Source organism: Saccostrea cucullata, unplaced genomic scaffold, assembly GCF_032062105.1.
Source record: "Saccostrea cucullata isolate Sc308-1 unplaced genomic scaffold, CSIRO_AGI_Scuc_v1 ctg179, whole genome shotgun sequence".
Lineage (NCBI taxonomy): Eukaryota > Metazoa > Mollusca > Bivalvia > Ostreida > Ostreidae > Saccostrea > Saccostrea cuccullata.
The window spans coordinates 419,387-444,443 of NW_026932316.1; the positions used below are offsets into that span (position 1 = coordinate 419,387).

The 25,057-nt window shown below is 34.2% G+C and overlaps 1 protein-coding gene across 1 annotated transcript; it reads left to right on the plus strand.

Annotated features, from left to right (window-relative positions):
* Nucleotides 1–129: 129 nt before the first annotated feature.
* On the plus strand, nucleotides 130–20,966 carry LOC134234811 (coiled-coil alpha-helical rod protein 1-like). Its single transcript, XM_062716854.1, has 19 exons — nucleotides 130–184; nucleotides 1,393–1,531; nucleotides 1,928–1,964; nucleotides 2,372–2,799; nucleotides 3,038–3,173; nucleotides 3,356–3,463; nucleotides 3,638–3,690; nucleotides 3,809–3,896; nucleotides 4,131–4,241; nucleotides 4,639–4,745; nucleotides 6,793–6,905; nucleotides 7,047–7,137; nucleotides 8,619–8,737; nucleotides 8,867–8,937; nucleotides 9,197–9,314; nucleotides 9,603–9,704; nucleotides 13,564–13,715; nucleotides 18,046–18,190; nucleotides 20,377–20,966. Exons 1-19 carry the CDS (start codon nucleotides 130–132, stop codon nucleotides 20,472–20,474), a joined length of 2,271 nt encoding a protein of 756 aa, XP_062572838.1. The 3' UTR covers nucleotides 20,475–20,966.
* Nucleotides 20,967–25,057: the final 4,091 nt, after the last annotated feature.

Sequence of the window (25,057 nt, forward strand, 5' to 3'; positions counted from 1 at the left end):
ATATATTTTTAATGTTTTCTCCCTGAACACCTTAAAAAGTATAAATCACCACGAGCCATGCAATGTTTAGAGTAAAGTGAAAGTGAAACCAGTCGGCACCAGCTTTGTTTTGAGGAGAACCAGTCAACAATGGCGTCAAAATTAAATCCTCCGTCTGACTTCGCTCCAGGGGGAAAGAAGAAAGGTACGTTTAACTTGGTGCAATGTTATCTTTATTACAGAAAGAAGAACAGAAAAATTAACTAGGCCCAGTATAAGCTGAAATGATATTGATTTACAATCAAGACTTGGGATTTTGGAAATAATCTTTCGTACTTTTGTCATGATCAAACATGTTGTTTTGACCCGAATTTCCTTACTTTGTTTACTATATCAACGCGCAAATTGACATTTTATTCTTCTGTCGATTAAAAAAAAACTATGTTGCTACATATTTTTATGTCCTTATGGTAATGGCGTTGCCAAAATGTAGGTTTATTTAAAACGTTCCCTATTTTGGGGATTGGTTCTTGCAAGGACCTGTGTATTACAGGTCCAGTACAATCTCAGATATATGGGTCCCTGGTTCTTGGCACCCTAGTTGTGTAGCTTTAAGAATCAAGTTGTAATATTCAGATTCGGTTTTAACATGAAGGGGTTTTATGTAACAGTTGTCGTGTTTTCATTTCTGACAGAGACATGTCTCTGGTTTCTGATCACACTTCATGTGGCTTACCACCATATTTTACCTTGAAAAGGGCAAATAACTCTTTTTATAACAATTTATAGCATATCGAACCCGAACCGGTATTCACAAAAAAAATACCACGATAAGTATTGTGAAGAACGAAATCGGGATACACCGGTTAACCGGTAATATCGCACAGCACTAGTCTTTGTAACAATGCTAAATATTCATTTTGCAAACCTGTGTTTAAAAACATCTATTCTGATAAAATTTGTTATAGATCTGGAAAAATTTCATTTCTAAAAGATATTACAGGCCTCTTAGTAACCTCTAAAATCAAGACACCAACATGCTCCCAATCAAAAAAAAATATTTGCCAGTGCACTTTTTCAGTTGTCTGGCAAATTTTTCTTAGATATGTTAATTTAGATAAGTCCTAGGAAAGGGGGTTGGGGTGTGTGTGTGTGTGTGTGTGTGTGTGTGGGGTGGGTGGGTTGATGTCTATTGCAATTATAAATCGACAAGCCTGCATTCTGGATCAATTGGATGGAAATTGCTTCTATTAAACTCTGTCAGGATTCAGAGAGAGAGAGAGAGAGAGAGAGAGAGAGAGAGAGAGAGAGAGAGAGAGAGAGAGAGAGAGAGAGAGAGAATATCAAATTCTCATTGTAAGACTCAGTGATTGCTACAATATATAGTAATATGTTACATGATTTGGGTTACAGAGGTATACACAGACACAGATAAGGTAGATTTACTGCCACCATCAGCTTTTGAGACACACACTGTGGATGCAGCTTGGAAGGAGCTCGCTCGAGCTACAAATGAAGTCATGCAGCTTAAGCTTGAAAACCAGAAACTGAGGTAAAAGTCTAACTGATAATCAGTGATACTGTATAAAGCTAAGGTAAAACTCTCAAAGATAATATTGAATAAAACTAATACTGTAGATTCCTTATTTTTCGCGAGTACTTTTTTATTGCGAACTGGGTCTTAAACTCAAATCGCGGGAATTATACTTGGCGAATGGATGGTTGATCAACAGAATTTACATAGATTTCAACACCATAAAAATAAAAGCGAGTAATTTTTTTTTGCGAGTGACGCTTCTCGTGAAATTACGCGGAAATTAATTCCTCGCATATAATTAGGAATCTACAGTATAAAACTCTAACTGATCATATTGTATAAACTATGTTCAATATTTTTCTATACGTCAATCTTTCCATTGACCATGTTAATTTTATCAATATTTTTCAGGGAAAGGAAACCATTACCTCAGTTCATTCCACAATATGTAAGTTGCAATACAGGGGTGTGTTTTACAAAAGAACTTACGACTAAGACCAAAAAATTTAGTTGATAGAAAAATTTTGTGAGAATAATAATATTGTTGAAATTGCTAGCATAACAATATCTTGTTTAATTCTTTTAAAAAAGATTAAAACAACTTTCAAATCAATGTAAATTAGAAATTTATAAACAGAATTAATTTTGGTTGTATTCCTAAGTCCTTTTGTAATATAATCACAATATGACTGTATGATTTACAACTGTAACAAAGAGTGCTGAATGCAACTTTTTTTTATTTTTTTGAAAGTCGGTTAACTTTTGCACTTTTCAAAATTGATACAGAAATCATACTAACAAAAGCTTCTACAGGATGTGTAAGAAATAAGCATAACGTGTATCATCTTTAAACAGGAAACCAGAGTTAAAGGAGATATATCAAAGGATGAAGAAAGAAAATATATAGATGAAATAATCAAGCAGAGCAGTGAAATATCTGACTTAAAAAAAGAAATCCAGGCTTTAAAATCCAGACAGAAAGAGGAACTGCTAGAAATGGAGAAGAACCACACGTATAGAGAAAGGGAACACGTACAGAAGTGTGCCGCATTATCCGCGGAGCTGAAGGTACAGGAGGAGAGATACGACACGGAAATCAGTAAACTGAGTTACGATCATCAGCGACAGATAGAAGAGCTGGAAGGTATCATTCAAGGACTGAGGGATGAACTGTCCTTGACCTTGTCTAGGGGAAAGTCAAGGTCAGAAGAACTAGAGGGTCAGTTACGGGAGACCCAGGACAAGTTATCTAGGAGAGTGGAGGAACTGGAGGCAGAACTGAGGTTAGGGTTACAAAATGAAAGGATATTTTAGTTTTAAATAAGTTACTGAAATAATAAGCTATTGAAATACAGGTTTTTTAATGTTATGCATTGAATATAGTGCAATAGTTTGTTAAAATATTATTTCCATAATGATTAAATAAATGTATATATACAGTATAAAGTGGTACAGTAAAATTTGCTTATTTGTGTTTGAAAAAAAATTTGCAATATAAATAAGTGTGTGTTTATATGGTAGATCCAAAAACCAGACACTAGAGAACCAAACAAGGCAAGTTATACAGCTGAAGAATTACATAGGAGAATCTGAAGCTGTGCCCAGACCTGTAGAAATCTGGAGGAAGGAAAAGGAGACACTAGAAAACAGACTCAAGGTTTGTGGCTCGTCAACTCTTATATCAAATTATATGTGACCTTAGTATAGACATTCATTATACACAGGTATTCTTGAGTATTGTAATTGTGCAAATAGAAATAATATTGTTGAAGCAATTGATTGAATTTAAGTGAGATTTATGTAAAATGACTTCATTTCCAGTGGTTTGACTGATTTCAGATTTGTGAGATAGACAAGGAGAATTGTCAGTCAAATCTGCAGTTGCTGAACATTAGGCTGAACTCAATGAAGGAGATTATGAATCTACAGGAGACTGAACTGTCCAGGGTAGGGCTTTTATTATTTGTATTGATATCACTGAACCACGTCAAATATTGATACTCGGATGCAGAGTCTTGTATATATTAGTGATTCAACCATCAGTCCCCTCCTTCAGCAGATATTTGTGCTGTGAACAACAATGTATACATGTCTTTTAATTGATCATTATTTATAATTCAGGCCAACAATGAAAAGCAGGACAAAACAAAACAAGACATCTTACTTCTTACCAGGTTTGTGTCACATTCTTAAAAGAAGAGTTTTCTCCCTGTTAAGCACATTCATGACTTTATGATTTAAAGAGTCACTACCTTTAACTTTGATACTTGTAATAATCCAAGTTTCTTGCAGATGGAGAGAAAAAGTTTATGAACTACTTGTCCAACAGAAATCATCCACCATTGTCCAGAAAAAGGATGAACAGAACTGGCAGGAAAAGGTCAGATACATGTATAAATAATGTCAGTGGAAAAAGACTTATGCTTATTATTTTGTACTACTAATTATTATATTACAAACTTATTTCTTATAAATCTAAAATTACTTCTTAGAATGTTAATTTCTTTCCTTAGAGAAAAAAAAAAAACACAGATTTTCAGTATTTGAAAACGTTTAATTTTTGGCATGAAAATGTAACTTATGACTCTTTTTTTTTTAATGAATTTGTGTTTAGGTGTCGGATGTGCAGAATCAACTGACCTCTGCTAAAAACCAGATAGTGGTCCTAAGTCACTCACTGGCAGACAAACAGGCACAGTTGGACATTGAGAAAAACAACAACAAAGTAAGAATCACACAAATCTGATAGGTCTGGTCCACAACAATACATGGAACAATAGAAAACGAAGAATAATTTTTTTTTTAATGATGATATGGGAAATTTAATGCATTGAAGATAATAAAAAAATAAATTTTACCCCTAAATTGCTCTGCTTTATTTAATTATGGAATAGAATTAATTGCATAGAGATTTAAAGAATATTTAAAATAAAGAATAAATCAAAAACAAAAATTGTAATTATTTAAAAAAATGAGGCAAAAAAAAAAAAAAAACAAATTGGATGTAGAAAATTTTTCTCTCCATTGTCAGAAACTAATCATACTGAATACTTAAATTTATGCATTTTATATCATACTTTTACAAAATAAGAATGGATAAAGATAAATGTTGTTTGTACCAGAAACTACAGCAGGAGGTGTACCAGGCCCAGCAGATGGCGCTCAGTCTGGACGATAGACTACAGGAAAACGCGGACAATGTGGAGCAGCTACATCAGTTCGCATACAGGTAAGAAAATACACACCCTCAAATACAGTGGCACAAAAACATTCATAACTCTAAACACATGAATTTTGGAGATAATGAACAGCATTGAAGCCCAAAGTTAATTTAAATTATACAAACCAGATGTAGAGCAAACATGTACCTTAAAAACATAAGAGGCAGGATCAGGTGCCATGGGGGAGCAAACATCTGCTGTAGACATGTGTAGCAAGAAAGGAGAAATGCACGAAGAAAACATATGGCTGGACCGTGAATTGAACCCGGGACCCCTGTATTACTAGTCAGGTGCTCTAAACACTGAGCTTTCCAGACCGATATCCACGGTCCATAAAGCCCGAACTTCTACACATGTCACAACCCTTGTGTACCTTGTCATGATCGGGTAAATGGAAAAATCCATCAACAAATTCAGTGTGTAAATAATGGCCAAAGAAGTAGTATGAAAAATGTTAGTCAGTATTTGACTTAATGATAGACTGTATTAGCTGATAAGGTCTTTGTATCAACCATATAACTTGTGAAATGACTTCATACAAGACTGGCGATAATTTTGCAGGGGTGTGAAAGAATTGAATACACTAAACGCACTGTCATACAGGTAAATTAATATTCAAAACACTGTGCATACATTAAATAGATATTTAACATTATGAACAGGGTTTAATCATGAATATACATTTACATGTAGAACAAAAGCAGGGTTCGACACTAACGGTGGACCGGCGGCCTGAGTCCACCAAAAAATTGGAAGGTCCACCAAATGTTCTGGACTAGGTGGACCGTCGGTCCACTTAAAATTTAAACACAGTATTTAAAAAAAACTGTGAAACGCCAGGGCTTTTTTTTTCTTTAAATCGAAATCCGTAACTCAAATTATTAATTCCTACATACCTTTATTTTACAAGAAATAAATATACATGTAAATACCGGGAACATTCAACAGGACCTTGAATAAGAAGCATGAAAAATCTGTACCAAATTAGCCAGGCCAGTCTCTCCTCTGTTTACGTAATGCACAAAAAGGTGTGAAAATTACACTGGGTAACAGGAAATCGCTTCACACCTGAACGCACACTGTTGGAGATAATTGGAATTGATTGACAGCTGCATTTATGCTTTGTTTTTTCAATAGATGTTCAAACAGGCGTAATTTACATTTATGAACTATTATCTGCAGTTTCATTTTTTTCTTGATATACATTATATCACTACTTATTTGAATAAACAATAAATTTAGAAAATAATTAATTAATCCACATACATGTACCTATGTCAGTTTTTCAACGTGGTAAAAAAAAATACATAAAAAATTCACTTGTTTAATATTTGAACAAATTAATTAATAATTGGAATTTTAAATGTAATCTACCTTTGGAAGCGAAATAAATGCAGGTTTTCACCATTGTAACTTAATGATTATGATTAAAATATTTCTTTTTTTTTTTTTTTTTTTTTTTTTAAATTTTTACAATATTTCTGAAAAAAAACTGACTAGTCCCTAATTGATTTGATTCTGTCGACTGGTTAGATTTATGCTTTATTAGTCTGACTGGAATCGGTATATATTAAAGTTAGTTTTAATTAATGCCTTGTGTAATGATTCATTCATTAATTCAACATTTATAAAGGTCCACCAGATATTGAGAAGATCCACCAATAATTTTTGACAAGTGGACCTGCGTTCCACCAAGGTAAAAAAGTTAGTGTCGAACCCTGAAAAGACTTAAAATCTATGACATAGTATTGACCTAGCAATGCTAGTATAGATGACTCACCTCATTTTAAGTTATATCTCTTTGTCTGCTTAGCTTATAATCTCCTTCACTGATCTATTCATAGTTTAACCCTTCAAAAGATTTTCAGAAATTTTTTGACTGCACAAAGGGATATAACTCATGTTAATGTGGAGGTCATTTGTTTATGATTTGGCTTTGTTGCTAACTTGCTACTTAAATTTTTTTTTTTCCACTTGCTTTGATTGCCATTGTTTGATTATCTTATGATGAAACTGACGATAAAACAGATAAATTATTTTTTTTCATTCTTATAGTATCAGCAGTAAGTTTGAGGGAAATTTTGGAATCATGCAAAGCATTCTTGGATCCCTGAAAGCTTACGGACAGAGAATTAGCTTTGCTAGCAGTCGGATTGAAGTCTTACAAGGTAGATATAATAAAACAGTCAATCAACGCCTTGTATCTGTCTTATTATAAGTGGGGTTTGAGGATGATTACTTCTTTTTCCACAGTTATTTTCTCAACCAATTAATGCTCAAGTAAAACTTTATCATGTGAATTCATTCAGGAATTTATGCACGGAATGAAGCCATGAAGAAAATAAATACAGGAGATAAAGATACTGTCGATGCTTCTAGAGGTCAAGATAAAGATGAAAGGTATGAGCTTCCTAATTCTTTTCCATTTAACATATATGTTTCCCAGATGAGTTACCAGATTTAAGTTTTTGGCGTAGCTCTATAGTAATGACCTGTTGTGATTAAGCTTGCATGGATGTCAAGGTGCGTCTTGTAACCTTTGATTACCTATGTTAATAAATACATGCGAGATAGTTACTTTATACCAGTTAGTTTGTTTTATGTAGTTGGTACCCTGTATTTTGAGGTCACCTGAGTAACTCAGGTGACCTATTGCTATCCGTTTTCGTCTGTCGTCGTGTGTCGTGCGTCGTGTGTTAATATTTGAACATTTTCATCTTCTTCTCTGAAACCGCTCAACCAATTTCAACCAATTTTGGCACAAAGCATCTATGGGTGAAGGGGAACAAAAATTGTGAATTTTATGGTCCCCGCCCCCCTGGGGCCTGAGGGGTGGGGCCAAAACCACTAAAATTATTGCAATCTTTAAAAATCTTCTTCTTTACTCCTGGACATCAAGCAGGCAAACTGTTGGCATGAATGTAATGAGCATTGAGTCCTCTACCAAAATTGTGTAATTCATGGCCCCAGGGTCAGGGGTTCTAGTGCTAGGGCGGGGCCCTATTGATTATACAGTGAAAATGCATGATTTCTTTGAAAATCTTCTTTTCTGCTCCTAGGTATTAAATAAACTAATCAAGCACATAGTTATGATGAGCAAGAGTGCCTCTTTCAAAATTGTGAATTTTGTGGCACCAGGGTCAGGGGTTCTGGTGTTAGGGAGGGGCCCTATTGATTATATAGTGAAAATGCATTAATTCTTTGAAAATCTTCTTCTCTGCTTTTGGGTATTAAATAAACTAACCAAGCACATAGTTATGATGAGCAAGAGTGCCTCTTCCAAAATTGTGAATTTTATGGCCCCTGGGTCAGGGGTTCTGGTGTTAGAGCGGGGCTCTATTGATTATATAGTGAAAATACATTAATTCTTTGAAAATCTTTCCTTTGCTCCTGGGTTTTATGCAAATGATCCAAGTATATATATTTATGATGAAGAAAGGTGCATCTAGCAAAATGGTTATTTTTTATGCCCCCCCCCTCCCTGGGTCGGGGGTGAGGGGGGGGGGTACAATGTCTGAAAATAAATTGATGCTTTGAAATCTGGTCTTTGGTATTAATCAACCATTTTATGATAAAATTTGCAAAATTTTGAAATATGTGGCCCCAGGTTCAGTGGTTTCTTTGGGATGAGGTGCACAACTGGTTATAAAGTGGAAGTGCATTTTCTCTTAATGTTACTCTGATCTACCTCTGGGTATTAAGTAAATAAAGTAAGCATGCTGAATCTATAATTATGATAAGCAATGGTGCCTCTTTCAAAATTGTGAATTGTGAATTTCATGGCCTCTGGTTTAAAACATGAACCAAATTGAATTGTTTGAAAGTTGTTGCACAATACTCAGGTGACCTATAAGGCCGTGGGCCTCTTGTTTTTCTTGCAGTGACACTTACGTATCATCAGAGCTGGAGCGAGTCATGCATGAAAGGGACAGACTGGCCGCACAGTTAAAGCAGGACGCGGAAACCTGGAGTGAAAGGCTACAGGCAGCCACCGCAAAATGTAAGCACCCTCTTACCTTCACCCAGCTTAAGTTAAATGATTCTAGATTCATGGCTTACATGTTTTTCTTTTACTAAAAATAAAAGCATTTGTCTTGAGTATATTATATTAGGATAAAAATCCTTTTAGGTGGAGAGGAGAATAAAAATTTAAGGAGAACGGTAGAGGACTTAGAACAGGTGCTGCAGGAAAAGTCACAGGTAAGGTTTTATATTTATTTAATTAACAAAAATAAAAAAAAAAACATTATTGCAGCCAGGTTAAAAGGACCTTTAATTTTTTTTCTTTCAAACATTCATTTAAGGCTATCATTAGTTTTTATGCTTTCATATAATGCGATTTTTTTTTGTCTGTGAAATTTTTGAAATTGGTTGAAGTGGGTAGATGAAAACTTTGACTTTTGTAGTAAATGTTAACATGTCATTTGCACTTTAAATTTAGTGATGTTTTGTCCTTCAGAAATGCTCAGCCCTGGAGGAACTGTCTGAAAAAGTTCAGGGTGAATTAGAGGAAGCTTACGATAACATAGATCATTTGAAGACAGAGTTAGCAAAGAAGGAAGTAGGAATTGAACAAGGTAATGTGATGAATATCTGGGACATTAAAAAAATATTAATGATCACAAGACTAGACTCTTGATCCATGTGAAAGGAGTTTTGGTCTGGAGAAGCTCAATTAATGAGAAATATAAGCTGTTAACTTCCATGAATAAGGTCTTGTTAGAAATGTTTGAAATGATTAGGACTATAAAACTGTTGATTTCTATGAGTGAGTTCTTTGAAAGAATATCTGTTCTGATCAGGAATGTATTAAATCTGCCCATTTCTTTCAGTGTGTAGAGATAACTGAGTTCCTTTTTTTACAGTGATAGCTGAGCAAAAATCAGAAATAGAAGCAGAATTTCGAGAGCAGCTTGCAGAATACGACAGAAAACTCAGTGATGCTAAAAGAGAGCACACCAAGGCAGGTTAGTAATATAAGGCACATCAGGATAGGTAAAGTATATAAGGCACACCAAGGCACATTAGTAATATAAGGCACATCAGGATAGGTAAAATATATAAAGCACACCAAGGCAGGTTAGTAATATAAGGCATATCATGACAGATTAGTAATATACATTAAGAGAAATCAAGTTAGGTAAAATATATAAGGCACACCTAGGCAGGTTAGTAATATAAGGCACACCAAGGCAGGCTAGTTATATAAAGCACATCATAACAGATTTAGTAATATACATATAAGACAAATCAAGATAGGATATAATGCACACCAAGGCAGGTTGATATTATAAGGCACATTATAACAGATTTAGTAATATACATGTAAGACACATCAAGATAGGTAAAATATATAAGACACACCAAGGCAGGTTAGTAATATAATATAAGGCATACTAGTAATATAAGGCACACCAAGGCAGATAAATAATATAAGGCACACCAAGGCAGATAAGTAACACAAGACACATCATGGCAGTCTAAGTTCAATAAGGCACACCATGGCAGCTCAGTTATTTAAAGCTCACCATGACATGTTAATGATACATGTATAAGGATTACCATGACCAATATTAGTAATGTAAGGCACAACATGATAGCTTGAAATTTTAAGGCACACCATTGTGGGTTAGTAATATAAGGCACTCCATAACATTTTAGTAATATAAGATGCACCATGACAGGTTAATTAAAAGAGGCACACTATGACAGGTTAGAATTATGAGGCACATCATGATAGAAAAGTATGTAAGGCACACCATGATAGGTTAGTAATACAAGGCACACCATAACAGACTAATTATATGAGGCAAACAATAAAAGGTAAGTAATATTAGGCACATTAAGGCAGATAAGTAATATAAGGCACATCATGACAGGTTATTAGAATAAGGCACATCATGACAGGTTAGTAGTACAAGACACACCTTAACAGATTAATAATATAGGGCACCCAATAACAGTTTATTAGAATAAGGCACATTATGACTGGTTAGTTATAAAAGGGAGACCATAACAGATTAATTATATGAGGCACACCATGTCAGATTAGTATTAGAGCTTTGTAGTATTACATGGGTCAGAGTATATATAACATCTATGGGTGAGGGGGAACAAAAATTGTGAATTTCATAAACCCTGCCCCAACTTTGGCTTGAGGGGTGGGCCCAAAACCATCAATGTAATCTTTAAATATCTTCTTCTTTACTCCTGGACATCAAGCAGTCGAAACGTTGGCATGATTATTATGTGCATTAAGCCTTTTACCAAAATTGTAAAATTCATGGCCCCAAGGTCAGGGGTTCTGGTGTTAGGATGGGCTCTAATGATAATATATAGTGAAAATGCATTAAGTCTTTGAAAATCTCCTCTGTTTCTGGGTATTAAACCAAAGAACTCTGTGCATAGTTATAATGAGGAAAGGTGCCTCTTCCAAAATGATGTGTGTCATGGCCCCTGGGTCAGGGGTACCATGGGATGGGGAAGCTCTAATGATCATGTACTGAAAATGAATTAATGCTTTAAAATCTGCTCTTTGGTATTAATCAACCATTTTTGATGAGCAGAGACGCCTTTTCAAAAACTGAAATATATGGTCCCTGGGTCAATGATTTCTGTGGGGTGGGGCACTACTGATTTTGTATAGTAGACATGCATATTTCTTTTTTCCTTTTGTCTGCTCGTGAGTATTTAAAAGTAAGCATACTAAGTGTATAGTTATGATTATCAATGGTGTCTCTTTCAAAATTGTGAATTTGATGGCCTCCGGTTTAAAACACAAACCAAATTCAATCGTGGGAAAGTTGTAACATCACACCCAGGTGACCTGTAAGGCCCGTGGGCCTTTTGTTCAGAAATGTCACAGTCTAGTGTTGGTGTAAAAGAGGTTTCTTACTTGTTCTTTGAAGAAATGATGATTAATTAATTCTTAGGACACTGAACCGAATGGAGGATAAGGTTCATTAATTTGCCATCAAATCCTTTTAGCCAGTCACCTTCTCTCTGCGGTCTCCATCAATTGATTGGTTATGTTGTACTGTACTGATCTGACTAATAATAAATCAGTGATTACAATCCTTCAGGCTACTTCTTTGTCTACAGACATTACATTTTTTCAAATCCCCAATTTATCAGAAAAAAGGAAAATCTGATGTTTTACCGCCAGCAAAATTTTCCAATGTTTCTCAGCTGTGTCTAACTAATGGTCTCTTATTTTATACAATGAGAACACCTTTATCAGAGTTTAGACACAGGTTTTCCATTACAGCAAGGGAATTCTTCACCCAGATTCCTGTAAAGGTGGTCCAGATTTGCAAGATTTTACGATCTTGACCTTTCATTTGACCTTGGTCTTTCATTCTTATTTTTTATTCAGCATATATTTTTCTGAAATTTTCTATAATAATATTTTGAAAGGTTTCATCATGTGTATTCATATTACTGTAATACAAAGACACAAGATCATCTAAAGAATACATATATATTACATACCCTTTTATATCATATTTTCAATAGTGTCAGGAGGGGGCATATAGTTCCAGTTTATCGAAAGGGCATACCATTTATTCATTTGACATGCCTATATGCTAAAGCTGCCAATTCTGTAGCTGATTTGTTTGTCTTAGGATATTAACTTTTTCCCTCGGGGTTTTTATGCAGCATGTTTATTATTTATCAATGCCACATCTATTAGGCATTTCTGGACCTTTTTCAAAGTAGATTATACAAAACTGTCAAATTCTATCTTTGAATTTAGGAAGATTTGGGCAATTCAAAATGTACTTGATTACATTTGGAAATATATGTTAAAAATTGTCTTTCCTATAACAGCAGGGTAATGATCAAGCAATCATCTCCAGGAAGTGTACATTTATTTTCATAAAAGACATTGCCCAAGGGAGTGGGTTAGGGCCACAATATGGGATATGTTATGTGTGAGGATATATATTGGAAAAATTGTTTTTAATTTTTCTAAACTGAAATGTAAGCATCCTCAGGTGTGCCGATCTAATTAATTCAAAGTTTGTCCTCCAGATATAGGATGATGTCACAATAGAGGATATAAGTTTTTACATTTGATTACCTTGGAAAAAAAATGTTTAAAATTCTCCCTATGAGTAGCAGGAGGTCCATAGGCATAATTAATGGTTTAGTTCAGACTCAAGTCTGTTCAAATGGTTAGTCCTCATTGGTAGGATGGGCTACATTAGGGAATCCAATTTTAACTTCTTTTGAATATGCAAGGAAACATAATTATTTAAATGTTATCTTCTCAAGAAAAACAAGATTATAGTTTGTTAAAATATTAGATTCAGATTTGTTCATTGTTCCCAGAGGTGTTGTGAGGCCTCATAGCAGATTTCATGTGTAGCAGACCTTTACATGGAAAGAGTACTAAAAGAAATTTAAAAAATACTTTCATGTGCTAGACGAATATATATAACTATATACCAGAATTATATGAATTAATGTTTTTATTCAAATTTTGGTTCCTTGGCTAAGGTTGAGATAAAAATCCATGGAAAATGAACATAACAATGTAAGCAGAACCTCAGCCATGTAACAATACCAAAGTTAAAAACTGCACATTTGGACAAATTATCCAATAGATATGTTGGTATCTCAGCAGTAGAACTTCAACATTGTCAGATTACTATTTATTGTCTTCTTTCTAACTCTGACTTCATTCTAGATTCACTTGAAGACCAATTTATGACATTTGTTAAAATATCAAAACATAAAAAATTAGAAATTCAAATATCATCAAATGAAGAATTAAAATTCATGAAAATTAAAATCATTATTATAATTTTATCTGATTTTCAGTGGTATCGTTACGACAGTTGGAACGACAGATGGCCAGGGATAAGGAGCGAACAACAGAGCAAAGCTTGACAATGGAGAAACACTACAGCCATCAGTTATCTACCCTACAGGAACAAGTCAAGTCATTGGAGAAAGAGAGAAATCTTATGATGGTCAGTCATCTACCACAGAAATGAACATGTGGTACCACATTAATTACAGAATTATGCCATGTGGTGCCACATCTATTTCAGAAATAGTCATATGGAGCCACATCTTTCTTATACAGGAATAGTCAAGTGGTGCCACATCTACTATAGAAAGTCATGTGGTGCCACATCTACCACAGAAATAGTCATGTGATGCTACATCTACGAAAGAATAGTCATGTGATGCTACATCTACTACAGAAGTAGTAATGTAGTGCCACATCTACAGAAATAGTAATGTGGTGCCACATCTTATACAGAAATAGTCATGTGGTGTCACATCTACTACAGACATAGTCATGTGGTGCCACATCTTATACAGGAATAGTGAAGTGGTGCCACATCTACTACAGAATAGTCATGTGGTGCCAGATCTTATACAGAAGTAGTCATGTGGTGCCACATCTACTACAGAAATAGTTATGTAGTGCCACATCTACAGAAATACTAATGTGGTGCCACATCTTATACAGAAATAGTCATTTGGTGTCACATCTACTACAGAAATAATCATATGGTGCCACATCTTATACAGGAATAGTCAAGTGGTGCCACATCTACTACATAGATAGTCATGTGATGCCTCTTGTACTACAGAAATAGTCATATGGTGCCACATTTATTTCAGGAATAGTCATGTCATGTGGTGCCATACAGGGATTAATCTAGGGCATATTTACTACTGATATTTGGTGTTTTTCCCCTAGAGAAAATTTCCCCTCAAATTTTTCCCTTTGATGAATAAAATATCCCTTTTACAATAATAAAAACCTCAAATATTATTTTTCCTTCTTAAAAACTGAAAATTTAAAGTAAAATTTTTCAGTATATGAGAAATATAGTTTAACTTTGCTATTTTAAATGTTAATAAAAATGCTGAAATTCAATTGGCCCCCAAACAGGGCTTGCCCTACACTTGCTCAAATGGTTCCCAGATCCCAGCTGATTTTACCAATTTCTCCAGAAAGGGTAGTTTCCCCAAAAACCTAGATTAATCCCTGCCATATCTAATACAGAAAAGGTCAGCTCATGTAGTGCAACACCTTCTACAGAAATAGTCATGTTATGTTGTGTCACATATACTAAAGAAATAGTCATGTGATGCCACATCTACAACAGAAGAAGTCATGCGGTGTCACATCTACCACATAAATAGTCATGTGGTGCCACATCTACTACAGAAGTAGTCATGCGGTGTCACATCTACTACAGAATAGTCATGTGATGCTACATCTACTACAGAGGTAGTCATATGGTGTCACATCTACCACATAGATAGTCATGTGGTGCCACATCTTATACAGAAGTAGTCATGTTGTGTCACATCTACTACATAAATAGTCATTTGGTGCAACATCTTATACAGAAGTATAGTCATGTGGTGTCACATCTACTACATAGATAGTCATGTGGTGTCACATCTACTATAGAAGTAGTCATGTGGTGCCATATCTACTACATAGATAGTCATGTGGTGCCACATCTACTACAGAAAAAGTCATGTGGTGCCACATCTTATACAGAAGTAGTCATGTGATGCCACATCTACTACATAGATAGTCATGTGGTGTCACATCTACTACAGAAATAGTCATGTGGTGTCACATCTACTAGAGAATAGTCAAGTGATGCTACATCTACTACAGAAGTAGTCATATGGTGTCACACCTACTACATAGATAGTCATGTGGTGCCACATCTACTACAGAAATAGTCATGTGGTGCCACATTTATTTCAGGAATAGTCATGTCATGTGGTGCCTTATTTAATACAGGAAAGGTCATGTCATGTAGTGCCATGCCTTCTACAAAATAGCCATGTTAATTTGTGCTACATATGCTAAAGAAATAGTCATGTGTTGCCACATCTACTGCAGAAATAGTCATGTGGTACTACATCTACTTTAGAAATAGTCATGTGGTGCCATTTCTACTACAGAATTAACCATGTGATGCCACATTTAGTATAAGAATAGTCATGCTATGTGGTGTTGCATCCAATACAGGAATAGCCATGTCATTTGGTGCCACATCTATTACAGGAACACTCATGTGTTTTTAGCTTAACATGTACTACAGGAAAAGTTATATTGTGTGGAGGGGGACACAACTTCTACCTGAATAGTAATGTCATGGGTTGCCACATTTACAGGAATAGTCATGTCAAATGGCACCATTATTATTATAGGAATTGTCATGTGGTGTTTCTATTACAGAAATGTGGCTGCACATCTTATATAGGAATAGTCACATCATGTGGCCCATCATCTCATACAGGAATAGCCAATGAATGCTTAAAAGTAATCATCAAATTTTACCAGATATAAATTTCTGCACACATTAATTTTATATATTAATACTGTAAAACGAGAAAATTTAGTGCATACGTATTTTAGCGCAATTACAAGTGGGAATGCATTGGCACAAATAAATTTTAGTGCCTGCACTTGTCTTTAAAATGTATAAATGTGATATTGTTTTCTTTCATCCATGCCCGTATTTGACTTTTTGGTTAGTCAAGCACGGAAACACATATAAGAAACATTCGTCAACTTTTAGTATGGTGCTGCAATCACATGGACATGGCACAATGTCAATTTTATTTTAATTGTAAATTTTGGGAAGTTCAAGGTCACTGGAAGAACAATTTCATAATTCGTGTCTGGTCCATATCTTTCTTATAGTTAAACTTGGTAAGTTCCTATTTCAAAGATTGCTCATGACTTAAGGGTGTGTCATGACCTTGACCCAAGGTCATCTGAGCAAGTTCAAGGTCACTGAAAGAAAAATTTTATAATTCATGTTTGGTACATATCTTTATTATGGAAAAAACTTTAATCTACTACTTCAAACAAAGATGGCTTATGACCTGAGGGTATGTTATGATCTTGAGCCAAGGTCATTTAAGTTCAAGATCATTGAAAGAAAAAAAATTCATAATTCATGTATGTTCTATATCTTGCGTATGGATAAACTTGGTGAGTCTTATTTCACACAAAGATTCCTCATGACCTAAGGGTGTGTCATGACCTTGATGCAAGGTCATCTGTGCAAGTTCAAGGTCATTGAAAGAAAAAGTTCATAATTCATGTTTGGTACATATCTTTCTTATGGAAAAACTTGGTAAGGTCCTGTTTTACAGAAAGATTGCTTATGTCTTGAGGTTGTGTCATGACTTTGACCCAAGGTCATTTGTGCAAGTTTAAGGACACTGAAAGGAAAAAGTTCATAATTTTGCCTGGTCCATATCTTTCTTATGGATAAACTTGGAGGGTTCCTCATTTACACAAAGATTGCTTATGACCTGAGGGTGTGTCATGACTTTGACCCAAGGTCATTTTTGCAAGTTCAAGGATACTGACAGGATAAAATTCATAATTCATGTCCGGTCCATATCTGTCCTATGGATAAACGTGGTGAGTTCCCATTTTACACAAAGATTGCTTATGACCTGAGGTTGTGTCATGACTTTGAACCAAGGTCATTTATGCAAATTCAAAAGTCACTGACAGAAAAAGTTCATAATTTGTGTCTGGTCCATATCTTTAGTCTTTAATTTTTTTTTATTAGGCTGCACCTTCATTCATTCATAAAAAAAAATATAATGAGCAATAACATTGCACTAAATATGTTTTAGCACTTCTCTCTTCTCTTCGATCCATAAAATATTCATGATTTGGCACCTCTGAAAAACCCTGCGGGGGGTATTTTGTCCCACTTGGACAGTTCTAGTTTAAATTTTGCATCTGTATAAACTATTTGAATATTAACTTTGTCAACCTAGAGCCAAATCATCCTAGAAAAAAGGAGAAAAAATGATGGGAAATGACTCTAATACAAATTAACTTGAAGAAATTGATCAAATATTGAAATTACAAAGGTTGGAACTTAATTGCAGATTTGTTTGAGTTATTATCAGACTTAGAATTTCCTTACAGGGACGGTTTCCCCCTTCTTTTTTTGGAGAGGGTATTTAAGGTTATTTGTTTAGAGCTAGTCAATAAGCATTTATAACTCAGCTACATTCCCTAAAGCATAAGACAATAAGACGAAGGGGTCATAGAATTATTTCCAATTACTTTGATTAGCCTCTTAATGTGAAATTATCCAAGGATAACAGGCAGTCATTATTTATTTACAATCTGTTTTCCTTTCTAAAACCTGACAGTAAATGCTTCATTTTCATTAATCATTTTTGGAGGGTACCGCTTTCTGCATTAATGAACAATTTTGTTAATCAGAAATTCAAAAACCCAGTAAAAATTGACACCTGCACTCCTTCCAATAATTGCAGGCAACACTGAGACAAGAGGGATTGCTGAGCAAAGTCAGGTCACAAAGGTCAGAGCCAATCCAGATACAGGAAGTAGACGTCCAACAGCAGTTCAAAGAGGTCACCACCTATCACAAGAATGCCCCCGAAGAAGAAAAGGAAAATGGTATGCATGCCTTTTAATGATTTATTCATGTTTTATAGCAAAGACCTGAAGGATATTTTATATATTAGCATGATTATATCCTTCTGGTAATCTTGGTTATCTTTTGAATAATTAGAGCATTGTTAGCCCTATAAAATTTATTAGACCATATTAAAAAAGAAAATTCAGTTATTATATAACCATGTCTGATTAATGATCTGGCCACCTTTGTCTTCTTGAAATTCCCACAAGGCGAATGTTATCCAGCAGTAACATATTGAAATGTGAATGATCAAAATATCCTTTCTTGAAAATCGTAAAATTGTTATCACAGTGCATCGTGAAATATATTGTGGAGATCATGTAAGAACACAAAGCTTCCTGGACTCTCCTTATTTTTAGAATATTTGTTTCTACAGGGAATTGTTACTACATCGTTCTTAACAATCTGTTTTGAGTGATACTCTTTCGCTACTGAAAGTCGCTCACATAGCGCAGAGCTTAGTGCCTCTGCTTTAGAGTTGCAAAGTAAAGTGTTGACCCTTACGATGTCAGTTCGAATCCCACTGTTGGATGTGGAGACCGGTCCTTTGAATGAGACTGTATAAACCAAGGTCCCTTGTCATAGTAGGTGCTGGCATGAAAAAGATCCCTCCCTGCTCAATGGCCGTAAGTGCTGAGTAAAGGACAAAATTTGCAGCTCTTCACCAGCAAGTGGTGCCTCTTCAAAAATTATGAATTTCATGGCCCCGGGTCTGAGTTTCTGGTGTTAGGGCAGGGCTCTATTGGTTATATAGTGAAATGCATTCTTTGAAAATCTTCTCTGCTTCTTAGGTATTAAAAAACTACATACAAAGTTAAGATGAGGAAGGTTGCCTTTTTGAAAATTATGAATTTCATGGCTCCCTGGGTCAGTGGTTCAGGTGTTAGGGCAGGGCTCTATTTATTATAAATTGAAAATACATTAATTCTTCAGAATCTTCTCCTTTGCTCCTGGTTATTAAGCATATGAATTACCTATATAGCTATGATGAGCAAGGGTTCTTCTGTCAGAATTGTAAATTTCTAGGCCATGCTTGGTTAAGGGTACTGTGGAGGGGAGAGGTAATTAAAAGAATTAATGCTTTGAAATCTGCTCCTTGGTATTAATCAAACATTTATGTTGAGCAAGGATGCCTTTTCCAAATTTATGAAATGTGTGGACTCAGGGTCAGTGGTTCCTGTGGGGTGGGGACACAACTGATTATTGCTGAATATTACTTATTAGTTGAAATGCATTTTTTGTTCCCGTACTCTGCTTATGAGTATTAAGGAACCAAACTAAGCAGGTTAACTATAGTTATGATGAGCAATGGTGCCTGTTTCAATTTTATGAATGCCATGGCCTCTGGATTAAAACCAAATTCTATGGTCGAAAAGTTGTTGCATGATGCTCGGGTGACCTATAAGGCCCAGGGGCCTCGTGTTGGTTATCTAATGCTTTTTGTAATCAAGGTCATTGGTCTATAAACATCAATCCCAGGTGTACCATGGAAATAAATAAATTTATATACAGTCACTGACTCTACATAGATAATTGCTGACAGCTAGGGTATTTCTCTTGGGTGGAATATATCTATATATATCTATATATTTATGTAAGGAAGATTTTCCCTCTCGTATTCTTCTTTTTTTAAAAAAACTGATGTAGGTATAAGTTCATAGACCTTTGAGCTACCACAGATGAGCAGGAAAAACAATATTTCCTAAAGCTTGACACAATTATAATGTCTATATTACCTGGAGAATCCTTTAAACATACCAGTACAGACAAATAAATTAACCACATCGTAACAGTGGTAACTCAGTTCAAAATAGTCCAGACTAACTTTGGGAAAAAAATTGCTTGACAGTTTATTTATTTTTTTTTCAGTTTATACATGATATATTAATTTGGAAGTTAAATTTGATAATTTGAACATATGTCTTTCATTTTTGCATTTGAAAAGTTCACAAAAAGGATTGATGTTCGTGAACTTACAGTTTTGAGTCAATCATAAAGGATATTCTTCAGTGATATATCTCACATTTTTATTTACCATGTTTACAGGAGGTTAAAAAATTTAGATTGAAATAAAATTTGCCATCCATGCTTTTAATTCTCTCGAATTTGTTTCCTCCTTAAAAATGACTGCCAAGTTGTCTGATGTCATTCCTGTTATTTTCAGGGAATGACGAGGCACTATCAGCTGTTCTGGAGGATTTAAAAGTGTTAACCACCGCGGTAATGGAGGACAATGTCTCGGACTCCGAATCAGACAGCTGACGAGGAATAATATAAAGACGCAGGAGTGTTACCGTGATATTACGTGACAGAATAATCCAGACCCCTTGTGTGTGTCAGAGAAAATTAGCTGACTGTCAAATCAATGCTATGCCCTAGAAAAAGGAGAACACTGGGTGAAAGAGGATTGCTTTCATTGTTTCAATATTGGAACAATACTTTTTACATGACACAGATATATAATATGGCCTAGTAGGATTAGTTTGATAAAACTGGTCAAGGCTGTCTTTAAGTTGGATACAGCTTTTAGTTATCATCTCTGCAAGAAGAAATTGGGGGTGCTTTCACAAATGTTGAAAGGCAAAGATTTAGAATTATAAAAAATATTAAGAAGCATAGAAATAATTTATCATGTATCACTATTAATTAAGTTATATTGATCAAAGTTTTACCCAATTGTACTCGGAAGAAACATAGCTAAAATATTGATAAGATTAAAATTATTTGTTATTTTTCAATAGCATAAGAATTTCATGCCAATAAAGTTACAGTATTATAAATCAAAGTACTGTGAGTACTGAAAGACGGTGGCATGAATGATTTTGTTTGTTTGTTTCCAAATTTTTATTTCGAAACAATACTCATGTGATATTTTTAAAACCGTTTTTTTTTTCGTGCGTAAGTACATTGAAGCATGTTAATGAAGTATTAAGAGTCATTCTCTGTAAGAATCAAAGAATTCAGAAAAAAGTTGGAAATGGTACATCACAGATTTGGCTGATTTTTTGCATGCAATGTAGAAACACAATGTATAGAACATTTTGGGGGTTAATTTTTTATTTTGAGTCCCGGTTGCCATGGTAACCAAAACCACCATTTTGAGGATAAAAATACAGAGCAACCTACTGAAAGTATACCATCTTCATCATAAATTTCTATGTTCTACATATTATTTACAGACTTAATTGTTGCCTACTCTGATAGACTATTTGTTGGAGTAACTACCTCAACTGATGAAATTATTCAATAGTAGGTCATGAAAGAGTTGTTTTTCAGTGAAAAGTGTGAATTTTTGAAATTTTAACAAATTTGAAAAAATGCCAATTTTTGGCATCTTCTACGCATAGTAGCAAGAAAGCGCGGGCAATCCATAACAAACAACTACCATCACTGAAAAGGTCATTCCTTACTAAACAAAATATTAAATTTCTAGAGAGGTAATATTTCTTGAAATAAAATAAAATGAAAACGAAAATGGTTGCTATGGAGATTTTGGATTGATTTGCAGATTTAACATTCGGCTCCTTTTTGTACATTATAGCTTTAAAAAAATCAAAAGTAAAACAAATCACACTAATAAACGTCGTCATTTTAATATATTATGATAAAAAAATGTTCATAAGTTCATAATTTTAAAAAAATGTGTTACTATAGCAACCAAAAAGTCGGAAAAAATCAGTATAATTATTGACGTTATCATTATGCAGAATCTGTGGCCTCAGTGCATGATTTAATTTATTCATTTAAATAGATAACACTTGTTATATTTGTTATTTCACCTTTGTACATTTAAAAAAAAATATTTTAAAAATTCAATTGTCTAAAATCATGATGCTATGGTAACTAAATAGTTTTTAGTCTTCCTTTTTGTTTTTGTTCCCAATTTACTGACAAGTAAACAACAAAAAATATACAGTATAATTTGTCCAAACCGGCTACCGCCCGTTCCATAAAATTTGGCCGGTTTAGACAGAATCCGGAGTGCAGGAAAAATGCAGGAAAACATTAATTTTGAAAATCTCGTTGTTTATTTACAAGTTCATTATCATACATAATATAAAATATAATTAAATAAAGAAATCAATCACTATTTTGGAGTCTAGAAATTATAAAATAGTCTCTTATGACTTACTGTATTTTCTTGTTTTTCACGAAGTTTGAAAGTCGGGTGAAATGTAACCTAAATCAAAATCTACAGGCACGCATAATATAGGCCTACTATATATCAAGCGAATTATGTTTCGCTTGTCAAAGAGCTCATTCAATGTAAAAAGAGTAATGCACAATCATTTACGAGTGCTTATTATTAGATTGAACTTTTAATTTTCATGTATAAAATTACGTCTTCCCCCGCAGTATTTTGGCGCCATTTTGAAATGCCTCCAATTTTCGATCCCGATTTATATATTTATTTGTAAATCGCGTACACATTTATTTTTTTGTTATAATGTGGTAAAAGGGTCGAGTTAAAACAAAATTATTATTTTTTAATTGTAATTCAATCATATACTAGTAATTTTTTTCAACCGAGCTGTGTCACCGCCGCGTTTCACTGAGTTCGTTTCATGGCACTGCTAATGTAAACACAGATCATCAAATCCACCACGAAAGATGTTAATTGCTTTGAAGTAACTCAGGTGTGGCCGGATTAGAGGAAATAATTACCGTTAATTATGAGCAGTTGGGACCAGTATGGCCGTTCGGAATACAGAATAGACAGTATCCGGATTACACAGAATTTTTTCTAATGTATTTGTTAAAGAAGTGCATGGGACTAAAATTTATAGACGGAATGGACAAAAATCCGGAGTACACAGAGTCCGGATTAGACAAATTTTACTTGTAATAGCTTTATTTATGATTATTTTCTTTTTCAATCAAATAAATTGAATTTAATTGTATTTCACTAAATACCAAAATAGAAATTCATAATTTCTTTTAAAAAATCAATAGTTCAGGAAAATCCCTTTCATTGATATTTTTAATATACAAAATCTACTTCCGTATTACATGATTATAAGTCTTCTTCAATAAAATAAATCACATTAACCTTGTCATTAATTTTTCACTAACATGAAAAAAGAAAATAGAAATTCATAATTTAAAAATAAAACAGTTGCTATGGTAACCAAATAATTCAGGAATGATCCAAATATTTATTGATTTACCAGTATACAAAACCCATAGCACTGTCACAAATGTTTGATTATACTTCTAATTAATTAATTTATTTACCGGGACAAAAACAGATGAATTCAAACTTTAACTGATCACATATATCTGAATTACTGCAGCAGGATTTGTTTCCATTCAAACAATTAGTACCTATATAAAATCATGACCGATCTTTTTGAAGCAACTTGCTTTCTTTATTGAAACATATACACAGTTTACTTAAGTTTAAGTAGGACAAGCACATAGTTAAGAGTGCCCCCCCCCTTCCTCAATTCAACTTAATTGTTTTGCTGTTGTTGAATTGATCTTTTGCTGTTCCTTTAGTAAGGAATTATTATACCACCGCTACAAAGGAGAGGGGGGTATACTGATTTACTTTTATGTGTCTGTCTGTCAGTCTATCTGACTCAGGCTAGCTGCCTGTGCAGCTGTAGGTAACAAATTTTTGGTGTCGGTTTTCTAAGCAACTATTCATTGAAGATGCTTGAAATTTTACCACAGTATTTTCTAAGGCATACCATATATATTGGGTACCATTGAAGTTTAAATCTGGTGTCAACTTCCTGTTTATCCGTGTGTCTGCCCATACCATACATAACAAATTTTTGTTGCAGTTTTCCCAGCAACTACGCATTGCAGATGCTTGAAATTTTAGCACACTCTTTGCTAAGGCATGCCATATGGTAGGATCCATTTTTGTTCAAATCCAGGGACGTAGCAACGGGGGGGGGGGGGGCACGAAACAGGATTTTCGAGTTTGGGCAACTCTCAAATTTCCTTTCTTTTTTTTTTTTTTGCTTGTCAACTTTTTCAGGTAAGTAAAAAAAATTTCTCTGGTTGCCCCCCCCCCCACTTTCAAAAACGATGCTACGTGCCTGAAATCAGATGTTGACTTCCTCTTTATCTGTATGTCTGTCTGTAACTGAACTTGTGTAAATCAACATGATAGTCTCTATTAATTCAAATCAGATCGGGGATATTACCAGTGAGCATTGACTTACAGACTTCTTGTTTATCAAGTTGGTTGCAGGCCTTTTGATATAAAAAAATCCTTTTTGTTGCAGTAGCATATGTATAGTGTAAAACCCTGTCATGCAGCCATTAGGTATTTAAAAAAAATCTTGTTGAAAAGATGAATTTGACATCTCTTCCATATTATACTTTCCCCCTGAAAGAATATATATGTCCCTCAAATTTTGCCAAAACAATATGCTAGGGGAATAAATTATTTTTTATGTGGCTCATTTTCCATTTTTCCTTCCATCATTTACATTTTAGCTCAAGCACAAAGAAACTGTTGAAGAGAAAAATGTCAATCATCCACATTAAGAATGACAATCAAAATTCAATATGTAATTTAAAAATTTTGTGATTTTGTTCTTCATCATTTAGGCACAGAGGTTAAAATAAGTACAAGGGAAAGTGCAATTAGATGGAAAGCATATAATATATATATCTTTATTGCCCAAGACATACATCTTATAGCATTATAAGAAAATGTAACAAACATCAAATAATAGGTTACGTGACATGGTAATATAAACAAATGTAGTATATAATGGTAGATAGTAACAACCTTAAACAATATAGAGTTTATGCATATACTTTAGACAGAAAATGTTTTTGTGACACTTTCACGTATTTTAAAAGCATGGTGGAGGTAAATACCT